Genomic DNA, 22,074 nt, shown 5'->3' on the forward strand with positions numbered 1-22,074 from the left:
ACTAAACAGCTGAAACTTTTACTTTTCATCGTGCTAAGATCTATGAGGAAAAAATTAATATAAAATTGTAAAAGAGGCATGTATTTACCAATTACTTTATATAAGTAAATAAATAAATTAATTAAACTAAACCCCCAAATCTAAAAGACTGATGTTCAAGATAGCTGCCAATCTATTTTGATTAAAAACTCAATATAGTTACAGATTAAGTGTAAGACCAGTCTCCTACCAGGTGAAGGAACTAAATCCTCTCCTGTCCTGCATTCACTTCAGTTTACTTGCATTGAAAATCATGTCTGAACATCAAAACAACAATTTGCTTCTACACACTACAACAACTTCAGAAAAATAAAAGACTATAAAATAGATAGAGTGAAAAAAATAGAAATGAAACCAATGCACTGTTTTGTCACTGGGTATCCCACAGTGAGATCATTACTTCCTGCAGTTTGAAAGAAGGGTGTGCCTGCACAGGTGCTTTCCATTGTGGCTAGCAGTTGTGGGATGCAGTAGCCAAAAAACTGCAGCCCTCCCTTCACCACAGAATTGCAGCTACTGGCAGAGGCAGGAACTGAGCCTGATGGAGGAGCAGGAGGTTGCTTCGTAGCTTTCAATTAAGGATTATAGACAAAACACCTCTGTTCTTCCAGGTGCTATTCATGCCACAACCACAGAAGATGAAAGCAGAAAATGATACTTTATGATGCTTTTTAAAAACTGACATATAAAATGAAAACCCATGACAGCTGCTTGAAAGAAAAGGGAAAGAAAGGTTGTGGTTTGGTTTTACACCAGCAGGGAGCAGTGCTTAACAAAAACAGTAAGATGCTTTTTTGCTTCCCAATGATCTACTCAAATAAACGATTCTCAACATGGTTCCAACACACTTAAAGCTGGACATGTTTCTTACATGCATCTACTAAAGAGGTCTGAGTGCTAGAATTCCTGGTTAAGAATTCTTGGGGGTGTGTTAAAGGCACACTCTGGCTGTACTGCCTTGCTGTGAAATCTATCCACCCGTGTAAGGGAGAGAGGTTCCTTAAGTTAACAACAGAGTTTATTTACAAGCATAAATACAAAGGAAGAAAATTGAACATTTTGAAACAATCTCTTATTCAACAAAAAGGACAAAGATATTTTTAATCATTTTAACAGAGCAGAACTTCAGTAATTTATAGAGACTGGGGAACATTGATGGCACATGTAAGGGATGGGAGAGAAAAGGGAAATTAACAACTAGCAAAACAAGTAAAATGAGCATAATATTACATAAATGCCAATCATTCACTTACTTTAGACAATAATTTTGCACCATGTTTAAGAATCCACAAGTGTGATATTCTATTAAACTAATAATGATCTTGTTTATATGAGAATCCACCAATACCCCTATCTAGTTTTGAGACTTCCTGGCAAGACTGCCTTTTTTTAATGCAGGTAAGAGCATTTAATAAAATGGCATTCTACTGTATATAACAGCTCACATGGAGGAAAAAATGATCACTCACCACATTGTAATAACTTTTGTTAATTGCAGATGTATCAAAGCCTTTAGGTGGACTCTTCAATGTACCTGATTTGGGGGAGACTGGTTTTTCTGAAATATAAGATATTTTCGGGTCAATGGGGTGCAATTTCACAGCTCTACACTAGAGGTCAAACAAACTGCTTTAAAGTATTTCTAATAAGATACAGCGGAAATGGTGCTTCACCGAGAAACATACGTAACTGTACTTGAAATTAATGGTAAAGACTCAATATGTTCACAACAAATGAAACTCTGCCCCAGTGAAGGCAAGTAGTAAAACTCCCATTCTTTTTCCTGGAACCAGAAAGTCAGTTAATAAAATCTGCTTTTCCAAAATATTGTCATAGACTGCAATTAAAAAAAAAAAAGGCAAAAAAAAAAAAAATCAGTAGCAGGCATTTCCAAACTATAGATGCACTTTCAAACAAAAGTAGTATCAATATCAATTTAATGAACTCTGTGAAAGCAAGTGACCAATTAAAAGCTGAACATTCCAGAGATGAGACATTACATTCAGTCTTGAAACAGAGATTCAAAACACTGTATCAGTGACTTACCTTATGCCCAGAAAATAATCTTTTAAAACAAACTCGCTTTTGCTATTAATGAAGTATAGAATAAAAATGCTTATGCACTTGAGAACAGGGTTCTTCATAATGATAAATCCTTCCTATAATCCCATAGGGAATCTATCCCCCAGTAATGCATGCTCTTCCTAGAAGGACAACATTAATCTGCAAGATCAAAACACCAGTCCCGAGAGTTACCCAAGTGCCAGCCCAGAACAGAGAGGCAGGGAAAACACACTCCTAAAGTCTTCCCTCCCACCACTACCACTCCTCTAAGTCAATCACAGAGGAGCGAACATGAGAGAAAATCAAAAGCAACATGCTGCATCCTGAAGAAATAGCAAGATTTACAGCATCTCTTCTTGATCTCTCACACTTGACTGTGCACTCAACCAACTGAGAATGTTTGAGAGACTATGTTTATCAGGACATTATGTTTTAGTTGGTTTATTTTTCTTTGTTTTTTAAATAATCAGGCTTGTCTAATATGAAAATGTCAAATAAGCATTTGAGTAATTTGCATCCAAACTACAAACCAGCAAATGTCAGCTGAACTGCCCCAAACAAAACCAAAAAAGCATCATCAAAACATACCTACTGAAGGTTCTTAATTTATTTTAAAAGCAAGCTCCTGTCCCAAACACATTTTAATAAAGATATATGAATAATTTAACTCTAGTTTACCTGATACCCCAGGCTAAGAATAAATTATGCAAGCCTCAAACACCTCTCCAGGAGAAGCCCAGTAAGCCAAGCTAAGGAAAGCCAGCTATGGAAAATTCCCATGGACCACAGAGCTGACCAGGGAAGCACGGTCATAAGCAGAACACTCCCGGTGATACCAGCCTCTCCTGAGCAATTAAGTGCTTCCTCAGGCTGCCCAGCTGCAGCCCATGAATGATGCCATCCCAAGCGAGCTGACTCCAGGTGCAGGTCACCCTTTCACCTCCAGTACCAGGACAGCCTGGCAGGCCAGCGGGACAGAGGCTTTAGCTAACAGCCCCTGAACAGCAGCTCAGGCCCCAGGAGCACACAAATGCAAGTATCTTTAAGGGGATTTGCTCTGTATTGCACTGAAACTCCCCTCAAAGAAGCAAATCTAAAAATAAAATCTAGTCTTAAAACTACCAAACATGAGCAAAAAAGAAAAAATATTTTCCTTACACATTCAGGAATGACAGTAAAAACCTTCTGGTTAATATCCCCTGCCTACCCACCCCACATCAGCTCTAAGCTGACAGACAGCACAAAAATTATTAGACCCAGCAGTTATCCAGCTGGGAACACTAATGCACTCAGCCACCAGCCCTGCAGTACATACGTGCTCTGCTATACAGCGGAGTAATTCCAAATGACAAGACTCCTCCCACCCCCTTAGAACGAAGCTGTAAACTCCAGCAGATTTGCCATCAAACACTCAGTGTGAAAGAACCTAAAATCATATATCATATGTATGGCTACTCATTTATATATTCATCTCTAATACTACTCTTTATGGGACAATTAATTTTTTTTTCTTTGTACTCAATGATGAAAATTACATCATTCTCACAAACTTGGTAATTTGCTTTTATTCTCTGTGGAAGCTCTTGGACTTACCATACAATTTATAGTGACCTTCAGGTTCACTAAATATCTAAAGGTTTATTATCATGTGCCAAAAAACATGAAAGGAGAAACCAGAGTCATTTAAGGATAAAAGTAAATACTTGTCACTGAATTTATCATAATACAGATGTCTGATCATTGTTAAGTTGGCTGATCACAGAATTCTGGATCTTTGTTACCTTAAAGGGTGCAAAAACACCTCTCTTCCCTTAAGCTGCTGAAGAAAGTGGGAGATTTTTTTGCTGAAATGTATAGAGTCATTTATATTGCCAGCTGCTCAGCTGATTCAGTTATCCATCAAAGACATGTACATGTCCAAATTCAAAGACAGGACAGAAAAAAAGAATCACACATTCATATCATTTTGCCTGAACAGTGATAATCAACATTTAGCTTTTAAAATGTAAAGGCCATCTCTACTGTAGAAACACAGAATGAGACACAGCAAATTAGTCCAGCTGTCTATCATGTCTGGTATTCTGCCTCCAAGCAGTGCCTTGCTGCATAAGGAGGAATAAGAAACAGTCTTGTTGCAATTAGCTTATTGCACAATGCATTACACAGAAGAAAATCCTGATCTTGCACATAAGAAATCACTTTCTTTGTTTATGCTAACTTAAGTGTCATTTATTATCCTTGATAATAGAACATTAGAGTACTTTTGCAAACAGAGCATATTTCATTAAACATTTCAAGGAGGTGCCACCCCCATTCAGCACACTATGTCTTTATGTCTATAAAGTCCATAGGTTTCTGAAACATCACCAGAACCCTAGCACTTCATAGAGGCTTTGTTTCTCAAAGCACTGGAAGAGAGCGACCTGATCCAGATACCAGCTTTTCCCATCTCCCCAGTCACAATGTGTATCCCTTATATTAGCACTGAAAGCACAACAAACATGGCTCAGCATATGATCAAATCCAAAGCAAACAGGCATCTGCTCAAGTACGGGAAGAGATGGTATCCTGCTGGTGACTGAAACCAAGAGCTAAGTTACCACTGTCCATTTCTCTCATGAGTGAAGCATTGCATTCAACTGCCCTCAGCTACACTTGATAATGCATTGATGTGTCCAGTGGCTAGTGATAAACCAGGTAGAGTTCACTAAACAGATCATCTTTGGGTGGAAAATGAGGGTAGCACAGGCTTTTTAACATTATTCTTCCAGCAAATAATAATCCTCAGTGGAAGCAACTGCTTCTATAACCTTTCCCTAAGTGCACATAAGATGCCACAAACTCCCTAAAATGAAGTTATCTTATTCTTTACAAATGTCTACTAACTGGCCGTAAAAAGGCAATTTACCCAATCCTTCCCAATATTTTGTTTCTTTCTATTTTATCTTACACGCCTTCAAATTACTTGACATTTCCACATTCTCTCTCTGTCATATCTTCAGTTCATGCCATATTTATTTTCAGGCAACACTCTACTTCATGCTGCTCCATAAAGTATTTATTCCCTTCAGAACATACTTTAATAGAGCACTTTGACCCTACTGCTACAAGAACACCTTGCGTGTTTCTGCGATTACTGCACTGTGGTGCATAATCTAGATAAAAAGATAAAAATATCTGATTTGGGCTATTTCATCCTACATTAGGGGAGGAAAGATGTGCCAACAGGGATACCAAAAGCTATGTGGTCCCTATCAGTGAAGTGCTACAAGCAAGCTCCATCTTCCTAGAGTAATCAGTTCAAGTCCAGCATCAGGAGGGCAGACCTGAACTCATTCCCAGTTCTCAGGATGGCTCAGGCACTGCTGCAGGGCTCCACACTGCAATATGGACACTACCAATGCTTCTGCTCCAAGAGGATTCACTGGTCCCAACCTCTGTTTTATTTACGCCTGTAGAGTTACACTTGACAAGAGAACAAAATACTCCTCTGAGTGTATGTGGTTGGAGAGAGAAAAACTAACATTCTTAATAGGGTTTTAGTTATTTTTTCCTTTCCTTTTTTTTTTTTTTTTCCAAAGCTAAAAGTGTAATCTCTCCTTCCCTCACACACCACAGGATGGAAACAGCTGACACTCTACTCCTCCACTATATTCTGACCTTTTCCCCACACTGATTTTGTTTTTTTAACATCAAACCAAAAGAAACACTATCACTGTAATTTGCACTGGGCCTGATACTAACTGTCAAGAAAGCGTAACAGAGGCTAGGGCAGTAATGATATGTTAACTTCTGCAAAGAATTAGAATGAAGTTTGTGACGTATCAAATGGAGTTTTTACAAAGCTATATTCCCTCCTGCATAATCTCATGCCATTTAAAGGGATTATGCTTGGCTAAAACTCAGCAACTGATCATGTGATTTTTTTTTTCAAAAATCTGATTAACATCTGACAGTAGCTAAGTAAGTGCATCCCATTCTGGCTAACCACTCTTCGTTGCAAGGGAACCCTCAAAAGTAGGTCTCCAAATCTGTCTAACTACCGTGTGAGACAGAAGCAGCAGTGTAAGAGACAAGACTCCACCTACATCTTCACCCCCTCCTGCTCCATTTTATTTAAGTAAAAACAACCTCAATAAGGCCATGCTGTCAAATATTTTAACAAGTTTACACATTATTAATCTTCTACCCTCTGTCACATGTAACAGTAGAGCAGGGTGAAAACAAAATCCTTTCATTTCGAAGTACTTCCTGACTAGCGATCAAAGGTAAGATGTTACAGGGTTTGAAAATGGAGGTGGAAACATAGGCACGGGGGGAGGGAGAGAGAAATGGACTATTTTTTTTTGAAGCTCACAGTGTAGGCACATACTTGAATAGAAAACACTTTTCTTTTTATATTTACATGTTTGATCATAACTATCACAACTTTAAACAAATCCGCTTTTTCCCCTTGGATTAGGGAGGGGAACAGAATAAACATACACTCAAAAGCAAAACAAAACCAGTTCTTCATCTCAACCAAACTCAATCCAAAAGAGTTATTGTGCAGCCTAAGAAAACTAAATGCTGTGCTTTGCTCAATAATCTCAGTGTGTGTCCTACAACCATTCGCAGCTCACCTCATGTATTAGCATTGTGTGCTAACTCTAGTCACTCTGGCACAGCTAAACAAACAAGTTACAACCAGGGCACAACTACTGTGAAATACCTCTATCATGTGATACCCTCTGCTTGTGTAATTTATGTAATGCAGCTTACTTTTCCTCTAAAATCTTTAAGAAATCAATGTGGGTAAAGGCAGTTCCATTCCCACACATCTTTTTCTTTCCTTCCTGGAATATCTAACTTCAGAGCCACCCTACAAGCTAAGATTACATATCTACCATTTTTTTTACACTAGAGGATTTTCATTTAGAGCAAAAATCCATTTATCTAAACATCTAATGCCTACAAAGTTTGTGAGAATTAAAACAAAAACACACATGCATAAATAACTTCACTCATTTCTTCTTTTACTCAATTTGTAGAAGTCAGGTTTCAGCAGACTGAGGGGATTTAATTAAGTCAAACCCAGGAGCTTATTTAGGCATGTCCTGGGAGCTCTCCATATAATGCATCATCCTGAACAGAATTTCTAACTATTTGCAGTATTTTCAGCTACATTTCAGAGAAGATAGATGGGTAGAATCATACTCTTAATGCTAGAACACTTTAAAGAGTATTTTGAAAACAGATGAGATGTCCAGGATGAACATCTTTTTATAGAGACCTTAATCAAGAGTGAGTATTTCAACAGTCCTATCTAGATCTTTCTTTAAAATCAATCTATTGTAGCACTGACCAAAAACACATTTTGAATTTCAGCTAGCAAGACTGCAAATTCACCTAACTACTTTTAAAATGCATAAGAGAAAAAAAGAGTACTTTTATGTTTCAACCGCATGCTTAAGGCATGAAGGCACTTAAAATACTTCTGAATTAGAAAAATCCTGAAGTGAGATATATATATATAGTTACTAGAAAGTCAAGAAAAATGGACAGTGTAAGATTATCAACTCAAGAAATGCCAACTCTCCTAATGAAGACAAACTAAGAAGAGCAGGGACAGAGGAAGGCAACAGAAACTGTGAAGCCATACATATAACCTAGATGAAGCTTCTCATGAATGCCCACCTATTCAAATTATTTCAGGAGCTTTGTAACAAACAGCATTACATCCTTGTTTCAACAAGGACAGCAGAACAAAGAAAGCCCAACAGCAGGACACAGTGGCAATGCACTTGGATACAGAAGGGAGGAGAATTCCAGAAAAGCCCTCTCTCTAGGATCTTCAACAATACCCATAAAGCAAAACTCAGTTGAGATTAGAAATATTCATAACAAGTTTCATGGAAACAACCAAAAAATAATAATAATAATTAAAAAAAAAAAACCAGTGCAGCAAAATTACAACAATGGACTTCAAGTAAGAAGAATTCAGTGAACTTAAAAATATGGGTAAAAAAAGAAGCCCCACTAGTAACAACATAAGCAGAAAAGGCTCACAAGAATGATAATTCCTTTAAAAATTAGCAGCATGTCAATGAAAGAATAGAAGAAGTAGATGACATGGAGCAAATATCACAAATATATACACTAACCACAAACACAAAAAGAAGGAAAAGTAAGTAGGAGAAGTCAGGTCACCATTTGAAATACAACTAACACGGTCATAAGGGTAGTAGCAACAAAGCATTCCATAGCATGCATAGATACATGAAGGAGTAAAGCTAATCTGCAACCCCACAGTTAATAACACACTAAGCAGCTCTCAGTATGTCATCCTTCCCTCTACCTCCCCCATCCTCCGCATAAAAAAAGTCAACTTCAGACAACTAAAACATATACCTACAAATGCATAAAAGCAGTTTAAAATTCCTATTTTGATAAATTACACAGTACCTGTTGTGCTGATCTGATAGTAACAGAACTAGCTATATCCGTATCTGAAACCAGAGAGGACAAATGAAGTTCCATAAAGTACTGGAAAAAGCCAAACACAGTAATTTTAAAATGCAGGAGGAAAACAGAGAAAGCCACTGAGCTACAGCTCAGTCATTTCAACTTTGTAATACTCAATGAACTAAGCTTCCTGAGAAGAAAAAAAGCATCGGCACATACAGAAGAAACTTCCATAGAAGAAACTGAACATATGAGACAGCACTCCAAGAATGCGAGAAGCCAGAAGGGGTAAACTGTTCTGGCAGAGAGAATACACCTATACAGTGGAGGGAAAAGGACTTGGGAGAAAATTCTTCTGAGGGTAAGAAGCAAAAACCATGTCAGCCCCAGGGATCAGACAGGGTTGCAAGGAGTCACAAGCATCAGACTGCACTTGGTACTAACCTTGGCACTACAGCTTGTTGTCTCTTCCTACTCAGAAGAGTTACTTCACCGAAGTACAGGGTTCTTAATAAAACAAGAATCACTTAACTCCAGTTACTGGCAACTTCTGGTTCTTGCACGTTCACTCTTAAAGCATTTCTACTCTGGAGCCTAACTGCCTACCCACATTCCGGTCCAGGAGTTGGAAGAGATCAAAACTGATGAAATCCAAACAAGATCTCTGCAGCAATGATTTAAATGAATAACAATGGGACAAGACAGTCATCATGGCTGATGCTACAACAGTACAAATCAGAAACAGGCTTCAAGAATTGTTTCTCAGGATAAGCTGCATCTGAGAGACCTCTAAAGAACATTAAAGCCGAGTCTTACATTGTGACTATGCCTGAGAGAATATGGTTGAAAAGGACAATGAAGCTGCAGATCTAAGACCAGCATTTTGCAGCAACAGATGAGATAGTAAATCAAGGAAGAAAATAAGAGGATGCAGCCAAAGGAGAAAAGATCAGTTTAAAAATAGAGTTTTGCTCCCACAACCTCACTTTGCAATCAAGCATCTGAATAGCTGCCTCATAATGGAGAAAAAAAAATTTAAAAGCCATGCCGATGACTTTAGCACAGCCCCAAAAGATGTGTGTTTTCACTGGAGCTGTGACAAAGGAAAGAGTGGTAAAGCCTTCTGGAGACCCTGGGTAATTTTATCCTACCAGGCTTATCCCTAATCTCTGAAAATAAGCTGAGACAAGGAAAGACACAGAGTAAAAAAGTGAAATAAAGGAGACAGAGAAATTATGTCACCCACAGCAACGTCTTAGTGGATTAAAAAGGAATGTCATTTCCGATATTCAGATAACATTTACAGAAGGCACTTCCACTGTATAAAGCTCAAAATAAAACTTCAGTGGAAGAAAGAAGCCTGTATGAAGAAAAGCTGAAGGCATATGAACAAGAAAGAAAAAGAAAAATCACAAACACATTATTTTTCAAAAGTTGATTTTGATAGAATTGGGTATCTTTCCTACAGTTGTTTAGTTCTACGTAATGGGATGTGTTGAGTAATTTTTTGGTTGGTTTGGGGGTTTTTTCTTGTTCGTTTTTTTTTTGTTGTTGTTGTTTTTGAAGGAAATCTCTCACTGTTTAAACTCAAAGCACCAATTCAAAGTATATCAGCATCTGAAACCAAATCCTATATTCTAGGAAGTCAGACCAAGGAAGTGAGAGCAGCCCAAACATGACGGACAAGCAAACAGAATGGGGAGATTTCTGCATGCTTACTGCTAATTAGGAAGCCTCCGAGCACTCTGTGAACTGGGGTGGGGAAGAGCAAGTTCCTGAGCATTAGTGATTGCTGTCAACGACATTCAGTAAAAAAAGTCAAGCCTAAACAAAAAGCATTAGAAGTTTTAATGAATCAACCAACCATCAACCTCTATCCAATGCAAGAATTTCTGTCAATATGCTCTCCCCTTCAAAACTCACCATTTGATTTTATTTCTCGTACGTAGTTACTTGGAAACCACCCTGTTTTTCCATTTAAAGTTCCTTCCCACCAGCCTCCTTCTTCCACTCTTGTAACATGAATAATATCGCCTTTTGAAAAAGAAAGTTCATCTTCATTTGTCTGTTGAAAATTAAATTTGGCTCTCACCACCAACTGATGGTTGCCGTTATCTGTCATGTCCTAGTAAGAGAAAGCAAAGAATAAAACAATCATTAGAGACTTAAGTAATATTTCCATGAGCAAAACAGAAATAGCCATAAAATGGAAATAGTCTTTACTCCACACGCAACAGTCCCCACACATTCTTACTCAAAAGCCTTAATAAGGAGTGATTTGGCCTTTCTAGTATTTCTGTCATTTTTAGTCTATAGATTTTTTTCAGCCATGGGAGTATATATTTTACTTATTACAGCCCTTCAAATCAGAAGGGGTCAACAGAGCTAAAATGAGAATAATTATTGCTCTCACAAAAAGAAAATAAAACATATACATTTTCTATAATTAGCATAACTTGAAACTGCCTTTGACAACTACAAAGAAACAAAGGCTTTACATTAGAGTTTTTTCCTAAAACTTTCTGTGCTGCAAGGAGGGAGAAACTGAGTTGGGTTTAATTTAATTCTGGATATACATAGAGTTTGCAGCTCAAAACCTTTTTCTTTTCTTTTTTCCTGTAACAGATCAGGTTGGAGGCTTCCACAGCTGAAGGTGCAAGTCTCCATGGCCTGCCAATGAAGAAAGACAGTGTTCTTTCACAAAACCCACAAAAGAGTCATGCAACTTACCTTGAATAAGTACTCCCAAATAATTTCTCTCAAGGTTAGCAAAGCTGGAAGCCTGAAGCATGTCAGACTTGCAGCTGTCCATATAACACTGTGTATGCATGCTCATCCCCTACCACAGATGTGAAGGCAGGTTATTACCCTGTCCTAACATCTGAATGTTCTTAGAAGTAACTAATAAGTCTTTAGAATTAATGATGTTCAAATTCAGCATTTTGTCCTTGCATGTCAATTTTGGGTATCTGTACCATTCAAATATTTTCATGAGAGTTTGGGCAAACCTTTATGCTAAAAAAGTGCAATACTCGGACAACTTTAAATACATTGGACTGGAACTGAGAGAACAGCACTACAAATCATGTTTGTCTCTATCATAACTAAGGATCAGTACCTGTACAGCAAACAAAGTAACTTAGTGAGAAAACAACTGTGTAAGCAGTCCTAGTTAGTATCCAGGTAGAAGAATTTCACCTATATGTTGCCTATATAATTGAGATTATCAAAAGACTGCATGTTGTCACTAGGATCTTACAACACATCAGCTTAATTTATAACCCAAGTAATCATGTTATTGTATCACAACTCAATATAACTTTCATCAGAGTTAGTGGCTGAGAAACTACAGGAAAATGAGGGCAAACACAACTTTGAAAACATGCAGAAAACCCCAAAATAGTGTAAGTCCCAGTGTTTGACAATTAGATCTGCACATTTTCCAACAAGTGCCTCTGCCTTAGTCCTCTGCTTGTACATTACGTGCTTTCATCCACTCTGCTCAACAAGAAAAAATGTTCTGCTTTAGTAAACGGTAAAAAAGCCACAAAATAAGCAGAAACATTGCACAGTGACATTAACTACTATCCCTATGCTCTGCCACTATGGCTTTCCAGCAGAGGAAATGAGTACAAACTGGTGAGAACAGTTCCAAACTGATCATCTGCAGCAACAAAACCAAACTAGGAATTTCCTAGATTTGGCTGCTAGCTCACTTTCCTTCCTTCTTGCACTTCTCTGCTCTAACTTTGCAGAGAGCAACTCAGATAGAAATACTGAAAACTCTGATTACTTCAGGGATCCAGCCAGTCCCACCAACTGCTGCATCTGCAAAACTGAGTGGGCTGTGAACAGCAGAACAGGAGCTCGAATTAGTGGCCTAGGGCAAGAACTTGCACAGGCTCTGCTCCCAGAGAAAACACATTACACCACACCTAAGAAAGCCACAGAAAAACAGCTTTTGTTAGGGATCTGAACCCTCCTTGCAAACCTTCAGTGACTAAAAGCACGTTTTAACACAATTTCCATGAGGTATGCAACCCTGACTTCAGCTGTACTATAAAACAGTGGCCCATAACACTCAGTTACCCAAAGGCCAGTTGAAGGATCAACCTTGAAATATAACAGAAAACAGGAACAACTACCACTACTGCCAACATTAAAAGTATCACCTTCGAAGAGGTTTGAATAACCTTCAATCATCACCCCTAAACTCAGAGAGAAAATGAGATTTTTGCCTTTAGAAAAGCAAGTCCTCATACTAAAAAGAAAAACACAAATCCAGGAAGACACTATCTTTACAGACAACAAGGAGCACTAAAGGAGGAAAAAATAGTTAGAAGTTCACAAAAAGTTGCATGTATTTTGAAACCTCATATGAAAAGCTGCAAAAACAAACTCACAGTCTAAAAATACAGAAGTGAAAGAGAGGAAACAGTTACTTTGCTACACTATAATTTACTTACAAAACTCATTAAAAAAAAAAAAAGGAAAAAGAAAAGGGGGGGGGGGGGGGGGAAATCACACCACAGCATGTTTCATTCTTCCAGAACTTACCAAACTCCGATACTGTCCCTGAAAGAGTTTTGAAGTTCTACTGTGTAAAGACTGGGATCCCAGAGAATCAAAGGATTTTATCCGATGAGATGAGGGACGTGCACATACAGAGTCACTGCCCAGCCCTATGTCTGTATGAGGGTGGGGGAAAAAAAGATAAATATTAGAATTTGAAAAATCTGCATCTGTAACTTCTGCTTACCTCTGCTTAAAGCAGATTTGATATATCTGCAGTTACTCAGTAATTCAAGATTTAAAAAATTATAGGCAGTAAATAATCTAAAGCCCTGAGACATTGACAATTTCTTCCCCACACAGACAAGAAAACAACTTGGCCTGTTTAGAGAAAGGAGGGTTAGGGTTGTATTTCTCTATTCCTACTCACTACCAGTCTATTTAAAGGTAATTAACCAGCACCACTTTAGCTAGCAGCCAAGAATTTTGAATACATTAAACTTGCTTGAAGTGAAGCCAGCCACATCTGTTTCTTTGCTCTTCCCACAGCCCCCCCCCCATCTCCTTCTCAATTAAAACATTCCTTCCACTGTCTTTTTTCCTACATTCCTTTGTCTCATCCCCTTTTTTTTGCCAACTAAGCGATTTTTTTCTTCTTTGGAAGGAGGACTAGGAGTAGAAGAAAGGAAAATGCTGCTTCTCACAAGTAAACACCCTCCCAAAACGTCTCCCCTCTTCCATTTGTCTCTCCTCTGAGAAGCACACCCATGAGACATGTTCATCTGAAGGGTTATGTGCCATCAGGGGCTGCTGGGGTCTCTTGTGTGCTGGGAGGTGCTGAGGGAGCAGCAGGACAGGACTCATCCCACCATCCCAGCCAGGGGTGGGGCAGCTGGGGGCACCAGGGCAGCCCCAGTCCTGGACACTGGGCTGGCACCTCCCCAGGATGGGTGTGTCCTGTGGATTAGCAAACCACAGCCAGCCAGGGGTTGCACCAAAAGAAGCTCCCAAGAGCCAGGTTCAGTGCTGGCTGCAGCCTCCCACAGCCCTCCTGGGAGCCTCTCCCCACATTACAGTGGGACAGTGGGTTGCTGCTGGCTGCACCAGTGTCCCCCTTTCTCACAGCCAAAGCCCCAGGAGTGGGATGCTCCCAGGACGCTTGCAGAGGGCAGCAGACAAACCTTGCTCGTTTGCACAAGCGTGGCAAGTCATTCCTTTCTTTCATGTTTTCCATATACAAGGAGACTACTCAGTGAGCATCAGATCTTAAGAAGCCCTGAAAGCAATACAGTGTTTTCTGTCCCAAACCTAGATGTCTTCACTAGACTACACAAGCCTCCCAACTGCTCTCCTGGCTTTTACACCTGTTACTCTCTTTCCTAGTAGTTTGCTTTTCTTCCAAAGCTTGAACTCCATACTGAGGTACGCACACAACTGTAGTCTCCCAACAGTTACTTCCAGACTGAAGTAGACCATCATTATGCAAATCCAAATTATTTTTTGTCCAAAGGAAAAAACATATACAGGTTGAGATCCAGGGACACCAGTGAATAAGGTGCATCTCCTGTTCCACAACAAACCTGAAGAGACAACTCAGTTCATCTGAACTGGAAAATCTTTAAACTTCAGCACCGCATCCAACAGCGGCAGAGATGCAGGAGGAGTGAAAGGGTTTGAGATTGACAACAGAAATGTTGACAAAGGATGCTCCAAGTCTGCCAGTGACTGAGTGGAAAACACTTTCCCTGCTCCATCTTTTTATATGACTCACTGATATCCTTCAAATATCATCATCCTTCAAAAAAAAACCCCTATAAATCTACACCCCCTAATTAAATAGTGCAATATTAGAACTATACATATTGAGTATTTTATATGCATAGTATTCTTGCACACTGAAGTAATAAAAGACACTTTGTGAAACTGCTTTCCCAAAAGCATTTAAAGGCTGTGGTAGTCAGAAAAACACTGGTGATTATAGTCCATTACAAAAAGGTCATACGTGACATATTTTCACAGGCTACCAGGAAAGAAATGGAACTGGATTATGGGCTTAGTTTGTACATCATGACTATATGGCTAACTCCAATGCTCCCAGAAACCTTTAAGTTGCCATAACCACCATTACTTAATAGAGCTTAAGGATTAAAAGTAACCTGAAACATCTCCATGTCCAGCTTGCTGTTTCCTAAGTGCAGTCAAGTTCAAGGACAGACAGCCACCAAATCCAGAACTATACCTTGATACAGCTTGCCTAGAAAAACAGGATCAGGTTGGCTTATGACAGTGTGTTGCAGCTTCTGGGCAACTCCAAAACACTAGCTAGAATTTAAGTGTAGACTGATTCCTAAAATTTTCTAATTTCGCAGCAGCAGAGCTAATACAGCAACACAAGAGCACCTTTTTAGGCTTGAATTAGAAACTATATGTATCTGAGGTGAAAACATAATTATTACAAACAAACCACATGCAAATTGAAGAATTTTAACTGTTAGTATCTGAATACTTTCAAATCAATCAGAAATGTTGATACTTTTAAAACACTGAATCCATTAAAGTTTCTATTAAAATACCTAATAAACATGTTCAATGAATTCCTCAATGGTATTATTGTAAAAAAAAATCAACTCTGCTACTAAAGGCTCAAGAATCTTGAATGGCAACAGAATGTGCATGTTTAACAAATATTAATTTGGTAATTTCTTCACAAGCTTCACTCTTCCATCCATTTTAAGATTTCCAGTGTTTGTAAAATCCTTTCTCCCTTGTACCACTATCTCAACTTCCCTATGCCAGTTCCTCTCCCCTCATCCATCTACAAACAGCAAACTGCTTCCTTGATCCCATCACTCCAGAGATTAATACTTTGATGGAGTGAAAACCCACAGAAGTCTTTCATCAGTAATCATGCCCATTACTCGCATTCTTCATATTGTAGGAAGGCCTATCTCAGAAGAACCTGTGTATGCCTGAAATTCTTGCAGGTCTGCATAGGGAGCTGGAGTCTAAAACACCTGCTACACAATTGCCCAGTTAATGAAAATTGTTTGGAAGAACAAGAAGGTTTATGCTTGCTCCTGGGAATGAGACAACACCACAGCTTGCATGTGGTTTCGATTTTTGGTTTCCGTACCACCACCACCACATGCCCCCACCATGAAAGGGATCAGCCCCAAGTCCTTTCTAACCAGCTGCAGTTGTGGCTTTTTGATGTGGGCATTAATCCATAGACACCTGGACAGAACAGCCACACTTTTTCTCCACTTTAATGACAGCAAAGGCACTGATGGCCAGTGTACGGCAGTTTTAAAGATGTACTGCTCTGGTTTGTGTTTGCACTTACACTTGAGGTGAGAAGCAGTATCTCCAACTGGTCTAAACAGCTTCAAAGAAGTCAATGGTATTACTCCATGCTCATTCATTAAAACTAAGAATTTGGTTGCAAAACTTAATCTTAAGGGGTGCTTTCTAATGCGAGGAAAAAAATAAGCCACCAAAACCACAAAACCTCTCTTGAAACAGACCAAAGAAGTCTTATAAACATGACAAGACACTTACTAGTATTAAATGAAGTAACATTTATATATCACTGACTTTTCTATCACCTTCCTTTTCTTCCTCACACAAAAACTGACACATACGGTTCAATTTTAGACTCTCTCTCAGACTCTGACCTGATGACCAGTACTGAAAGCTGCTGCTGATGGTGGAACAAGAAGAAACCAAAAGGGCCAATGTTAACATTTCTTGACTGTCCCAGGGTCCACCTGGCATAATTTAGCACAGCCTCACCCTACAATGATGGATGGACACCTCTCACCTGTGTGTTATTTCTACAGCTCTCTCCCCTCCCACCAAAGAGCTGAGGCAAGTGGTTCATGACTTCTAGCTGCTAAATGAATGAAATACGTGGCTTAACAGATCAAAGATGTTGGAGATCCTTTTGTGACTGGCAAGAGAGGATAGTGCAGGGAAATGGAGACGGGGTGGGGGGGGCAAAAATTTTGACAAAGCTGTTCAAATAGGAGAATAACAGAATGGAGCAAAAGTCAACTTTGGGATTCCAAACTTGGAGGAAAAAAAAGAAAACCCAACCAAAAAAAACAGGCCCTTTTTCTAAATTGCTTGCCAGCTTAAAGGCTTAGCCTTAGCTCTACCACAAAACTTCCTTCTGCAGAAGACACGACTAGAGAACCCAGAGCCACTGCAAAGTTTTAAAAACATGAACTCCAACAAAAGCTCTTTTAAAATGCTGCACATGTTCACTTCATCATGGATACAGCAACAGGCACACTGATGCAAGCTGAAAGTAGTTGTAAGCCAGCACAAGACACAGCAGTCTACTTACCTGCAGTCACCTTATTTAAAGCCACAAGAGAGCTGAGAACTTTGCTGAAATTCTGTCCCTGATACAGGTCATTTGCATCAAAAGTCTGAAAAAAAAACCAAAAAACCATGTAGTTAAGTTATAGAAACAAGCCTTTAAGCTTGTATATACAAACCATGACTGTAGAAGCTATTGCATGATCAAGGTATCAGTCTTTTAGTGGCTGTTATGAACCAGTAAAACTGGGGAGGGGTGGCGGGGGAGTTACTCCTTAAAAAAAAATTTAAAACAACCCAACAAACGAAGACATTTTTAAATGGAAAAAAAATATAGCAAGAGCTGCATTTGGAAAAAACTGAAGAATAGAGAAAGTAAAAATATTAAGTACCATTTAAGTTACAAGAAAATTGAATAAAACAAGTATCAGAAGCAGTAGTTTTCCTAAGACATTTTGGCCAAAAAAAGTTACTGGGTACCATTACTCTTGTCATACTCTTCTTCTGTAGCAGCACACAGGCATTGTACCTGATTTTTCATAATGTACTCTTAAAATTACTACAAATACTTTAAGAAGTACTGCAACATACATGCTATCTCTTCACAAGACACAGAGGAGAGCAGCATTCCTGAACATTAATGAATTTTTAAAAGAATGAAATTTCTGGATAGCTTAGATCGAGGATGAGGTTTGGGAAGGGAACGGATGACAGGAGATGTTTATTTTAACTGTGGTAAGGAAGTCCAAACTTTGAACTATCGTGCAGAAAACACTCCAGCAACTTTCAAGCACTGGGTGATGACATTAAATGTCTGGATTTTTTGGGGAAAAGGGGACTTTTTAAAAAAAAAAGGAAGAAAACCCACAAACGCACATTTGCCTGAGGTAATGGAAACACTCATTCAAAGTCTCATGAAAATAGCTCTCGCAATAGATTCTGCATAGGTTGAAAGGAGTCACAGTACTCCTTTGTGCAAGACTAGAAAGCTGACAATAAAAGACAGCTGCTACAGTTCTTCCAACTGATTTAAGAAACAGAAAGACATTTAGTTTCCTGCAATGTAGCAGTTTTTATCTAAAAAGTCAACAAAAACCTGTTCACTTTCCTGATAACAGGCCCATCCCACAGGCACTATCAGAGAGTCCTTACCCCAGAGAACAGCCTCCGTAGACAGGAGAGGGAAACTCATAATCCCAGGGGAGAAGCGAGAAAGAAACAAAGTTTAACCCAAGAGAAGGGAAAATGTTAACAACAGCTACCAAAAGCAACCACAGAAGGGGCTGCCAGACCAGTTCTGACTGGTTACATAATATCACAGGAAAGGTAGAACAGATTTAGGAAACATTTAATGACAGTATTAGTCAGTAAGAAAAAAATCTCCCAATGCATCCACAATATTTGAGGTACTTGCATACATTTAACATGCTCATTTCCCCCCCCCCTGTGACTGAGGATCATCTCTGGTCCCAGAAAGCAGCAGTTTCACCCGGGCTGTAGAGGTGCCAGCATCTCTCAAGCTTGAGTAGCATTTACATGGCTCAGAAAAGCAATGCCACACAACACACACAGCATCAAGCAGTCAGAGCCACATACCAGTATACTCCAAGCAGTTATTGCTCATATAAATTAAGTCAAATAACTGTTTCAACAACTTTCACTGTGAACTACAGATAATTTTTAAAAAGACTTCTCTTAGTTATGTGAAGTTGTAAGGAGTAAGGAGAGGCACTAGGGAATTGCCTAGATGTGAATTTTGTAAGGCTTTTCCTCAAACACAAGGAATATTAAAAGACTATGTACACAAAAAAGGCATTAAGGAAATAAGAAATAATTTGATTTAACAAAGATGTGATAGATTTTATTAACAGAATAATTTATAAACTCAAAACCAGGCTGGAAAACAGCTTAACCACTGCTCAAATTGAGGAAAAAAATTAAGCTGCTATGAAACAAAAGTATTAAGAGTGTGAAATTTCCATTGTTACGATACACTTATTGTGGTAGTTTTAAAACAAGTAAATTTGAAGTGTGAATGGAATCACAAAAGCCTGTCCCTGATCCTAAAAAAATTAAATACACAAGACAGGTGCTCCTGCAGAAACCAGAACTAGATCAGAAGGGGACAACAAGGGAGAAAGAGAATGACTAAGCAAAGGAACATTAAAAAAAAAGGTTAAAATTATAGCTTAAACTTACAAAAACTTAAAAACAACCCAACCCTAAATTTTAAGCTCACCTTCATTCTGGATTCTATAGAGCCAAGAGCTCTCCAAAGTCAGGCTAACTTGAGAACAAAAGGTTGAGAGGAAGCTCAGTTTCCTGCTACGCTGAGACTATAGGGGATACCAAGAACAATTTGATTGGATCATCCCAACGCATATAGTGCCATAAAAAAACCTGTATCCAGGACATGCATCCAGTCTGCTGCTCCACAGGAAACAGCACAATGGGAGGATGCGAGAAACATTTGCTTCCTTATGATTTTACATGAAGCAATTCTGACAGGAAGCCACCCTCAGCAGCTCATGGCCAGTATGTTCAGCAGCCTACAATAAAGGGGGAGGGGAACACAACACCATCCACAGGGATCTTCTCCTAACATAACAGATGTCTAAGAAAAAAGTAACCTAGAGAGGTAAAAAGTGAGGGGAAAAAACCTAAGTGTTCTAAAGTTTTGAGGCTGATTCTTGATTATAAAGCCCTTATCTCAAAAAAAACCCCCAGCAAACCAAAAACCAAAGAAATAGACAAAAACAAGCACCAAAACAAACAAAATAACCAAACAAAAAAAACCCAAACAAAAAAAAACCCCAAACAAACAAAAAAATCTCCTCCCAACCACTTACACCCTTACTCCATCTTAGTGGAGGTTTGCTAATTTCACAATATATCTGAAAACTCTGACAGAGTAAGAGCATCAAGCAGCCAGAGAAAACAGTCTACTTCAGGTTTTCACGAGAAGTCTGACTTGCATGTGGCCTGTAATCTTCATTCTGGTAACTATGGACAAATCAGCTGTGGAACCGACTCTTAAAATTTATCTTGATGTTAAAAAGAGTAACTTGTCATTCAGTGACACTGGATGACAAACAACCCCCCCTCCACACAGCACTCCCAATTCTGCATTGCAAAAATCAAAGCTGAATTTTGAGATCCAAATATCAAGCAAAACTATTTTTATAACACAATATATTACCAAATAATAAGGTCTGCATGCTAAATTACTTTCTATAATACTGGTATAACCCACTTTTCTAATCACAGCAGAAGCACAACATGAATTCAAACTTGCACATCCTTAAAGCTCTTTAAACCTCAAAACACAAACACTTAGAAAGGTATTACTTTGCAAATATTACAATTTGTCTTTTGAACAGTATGCAACAGGCATATATAGACATTAAACAAGGCTTCATGGAAAAAAATATTTCCAATATGCCTTTGATTTCCAGGCAAACAACATTTATAACTCTGTAGAGACTCTACCTGTGATGAAGTTCCCTCTCTTGTTAATTCAATCCTTATCTTCCACCAAGACAGTCAGATTAAACATTAGTAAAAATACAAGAATAAAACCATGATAGATCAGATGAGGACCCAGCTAAGCCAAATCTTTTGAACAAAATATTTAACTAACATACCTTTGTTTTTCAATACCCCAGAACTGCCCACACGCAGATACACCTTACATAAGCATTAAGAGGAGAGAAGGAGAATGGGGCGATGGTGTTCAGAGTGATGGTGTTTGTCTTCCCAAATCACTAGGAGTGATGCAGCCTGGCTCTGCTGGAGATAGCTGTCCATCTATCTACGTGCTCATGGGAAGGAATGGATTCATTCCTTGTTCTGCCTTGCTGGCGTGCACAGCTTCAGCTGTACCCATTACACTGTCTTAACGGGTGAGTTCTCTTTCCCTTTTATCCTTCCGAATCTCTCCCCCACCCCACCAGGGAAGAGTGGGAGCACGGCTGCCTGGGGCCAAGTTGCTGGATGGGGTTAAACCACGACAATATCCCAGATGGATACTGTGTTCTAAAAGCAGACCAGGTCAGGCTAAGTGACCTACAAACAACACTGTGTAATGCTCAAGAGTACTCTGGCACTTTTGGTCACTGACTGCCAAAGCCTGGCAATTGCCCACCCTGACCCACAGATCCTGGCTTCCCTTTCCACACGTGCAATGATTCCAAACACACAAGCCTGGCTTCCCACAACTATATATGCATTTTCTGCCCCCAGATTTCAGCAGGCTACAGACTTTATTGATAACAGTTTTATGACCTCTTCCAAGTCATTAATGAAATGCTACATAATGTGGTCAAGTACAAATGGCAGCAAAACCCATACAGCAAGATATACACTGGATGGTCATTCTGAATTTGGAATTATAATAAAGTTTAGCAATAAGCCAGTTTTTAAACTCACTTCATGAGAGCCATTTGCATTTTTCCATCACTGACATTTCTTCAACACCAAACAAAATGCCTTAGAGATTAATTTCATCCACATACTGGCTGTTCAACTACCACATCCACTCTCTGATTTTAAACAAGACTAAACTCTGCATGGATCTGTTTAAACTCCGTAACATTCAAAATCACCTGAATGTATTATTAGGGCCATTTAAAGTCACCTAAACCACTAAACCTCAGTGGATGGAGACTTCTGTTTCAACAGTGTTTCTCATCT

General features: G+C 38.9%; 1 protein-coding gene across 2 annotated transcripts in view; it reads right to left on the reverse strand.

The window, feature by feature from the left end:
• The window catches only part of ARHGEF7 (Rho guanine nucleotide exchange factor 7), a 118,277-nt gene that overhangs the window by 54,525 nt on the left and 41,678 nt on the right, over nt 1-22,074 (reverse strand). For both annotated transcript variants that reach the window (XM_082277313.1, XM_082277314.1), the window contains exons 3-6: nt 17,408-17,492; nt 13,105-13,235; nt 10,471-10,672; nt 1,509-1,597 (exon numbers count right to left, since the gene is read on the reverse strand). In XM_082277313.1, coding sequence (XP_082133439.1) covers nt 1,509-1,597; nt 10,471-10,672; nt 13,105-13,235; nt 17,408-17,492 — 507 coding nt within the window. The remainder of the gene's footprint in view (nt 1-1,508; nt 1,598-10,470; nt 10,673-13,104; nt 13,236-17,407; nt 17,493-22,074) is intronic.

This window comes from Coloeus monedula, assembly GCF_965178545.1.
Source record: "Coloeus monedula genome assembly, chromosome: 3".
Taxonomy (NCBI): domain Eukaryota; kingdom Metazoa; phylum Chordata; class Aves; order Passeriformes; family Corvidae; genus Coloeus; species Coloeus monedula.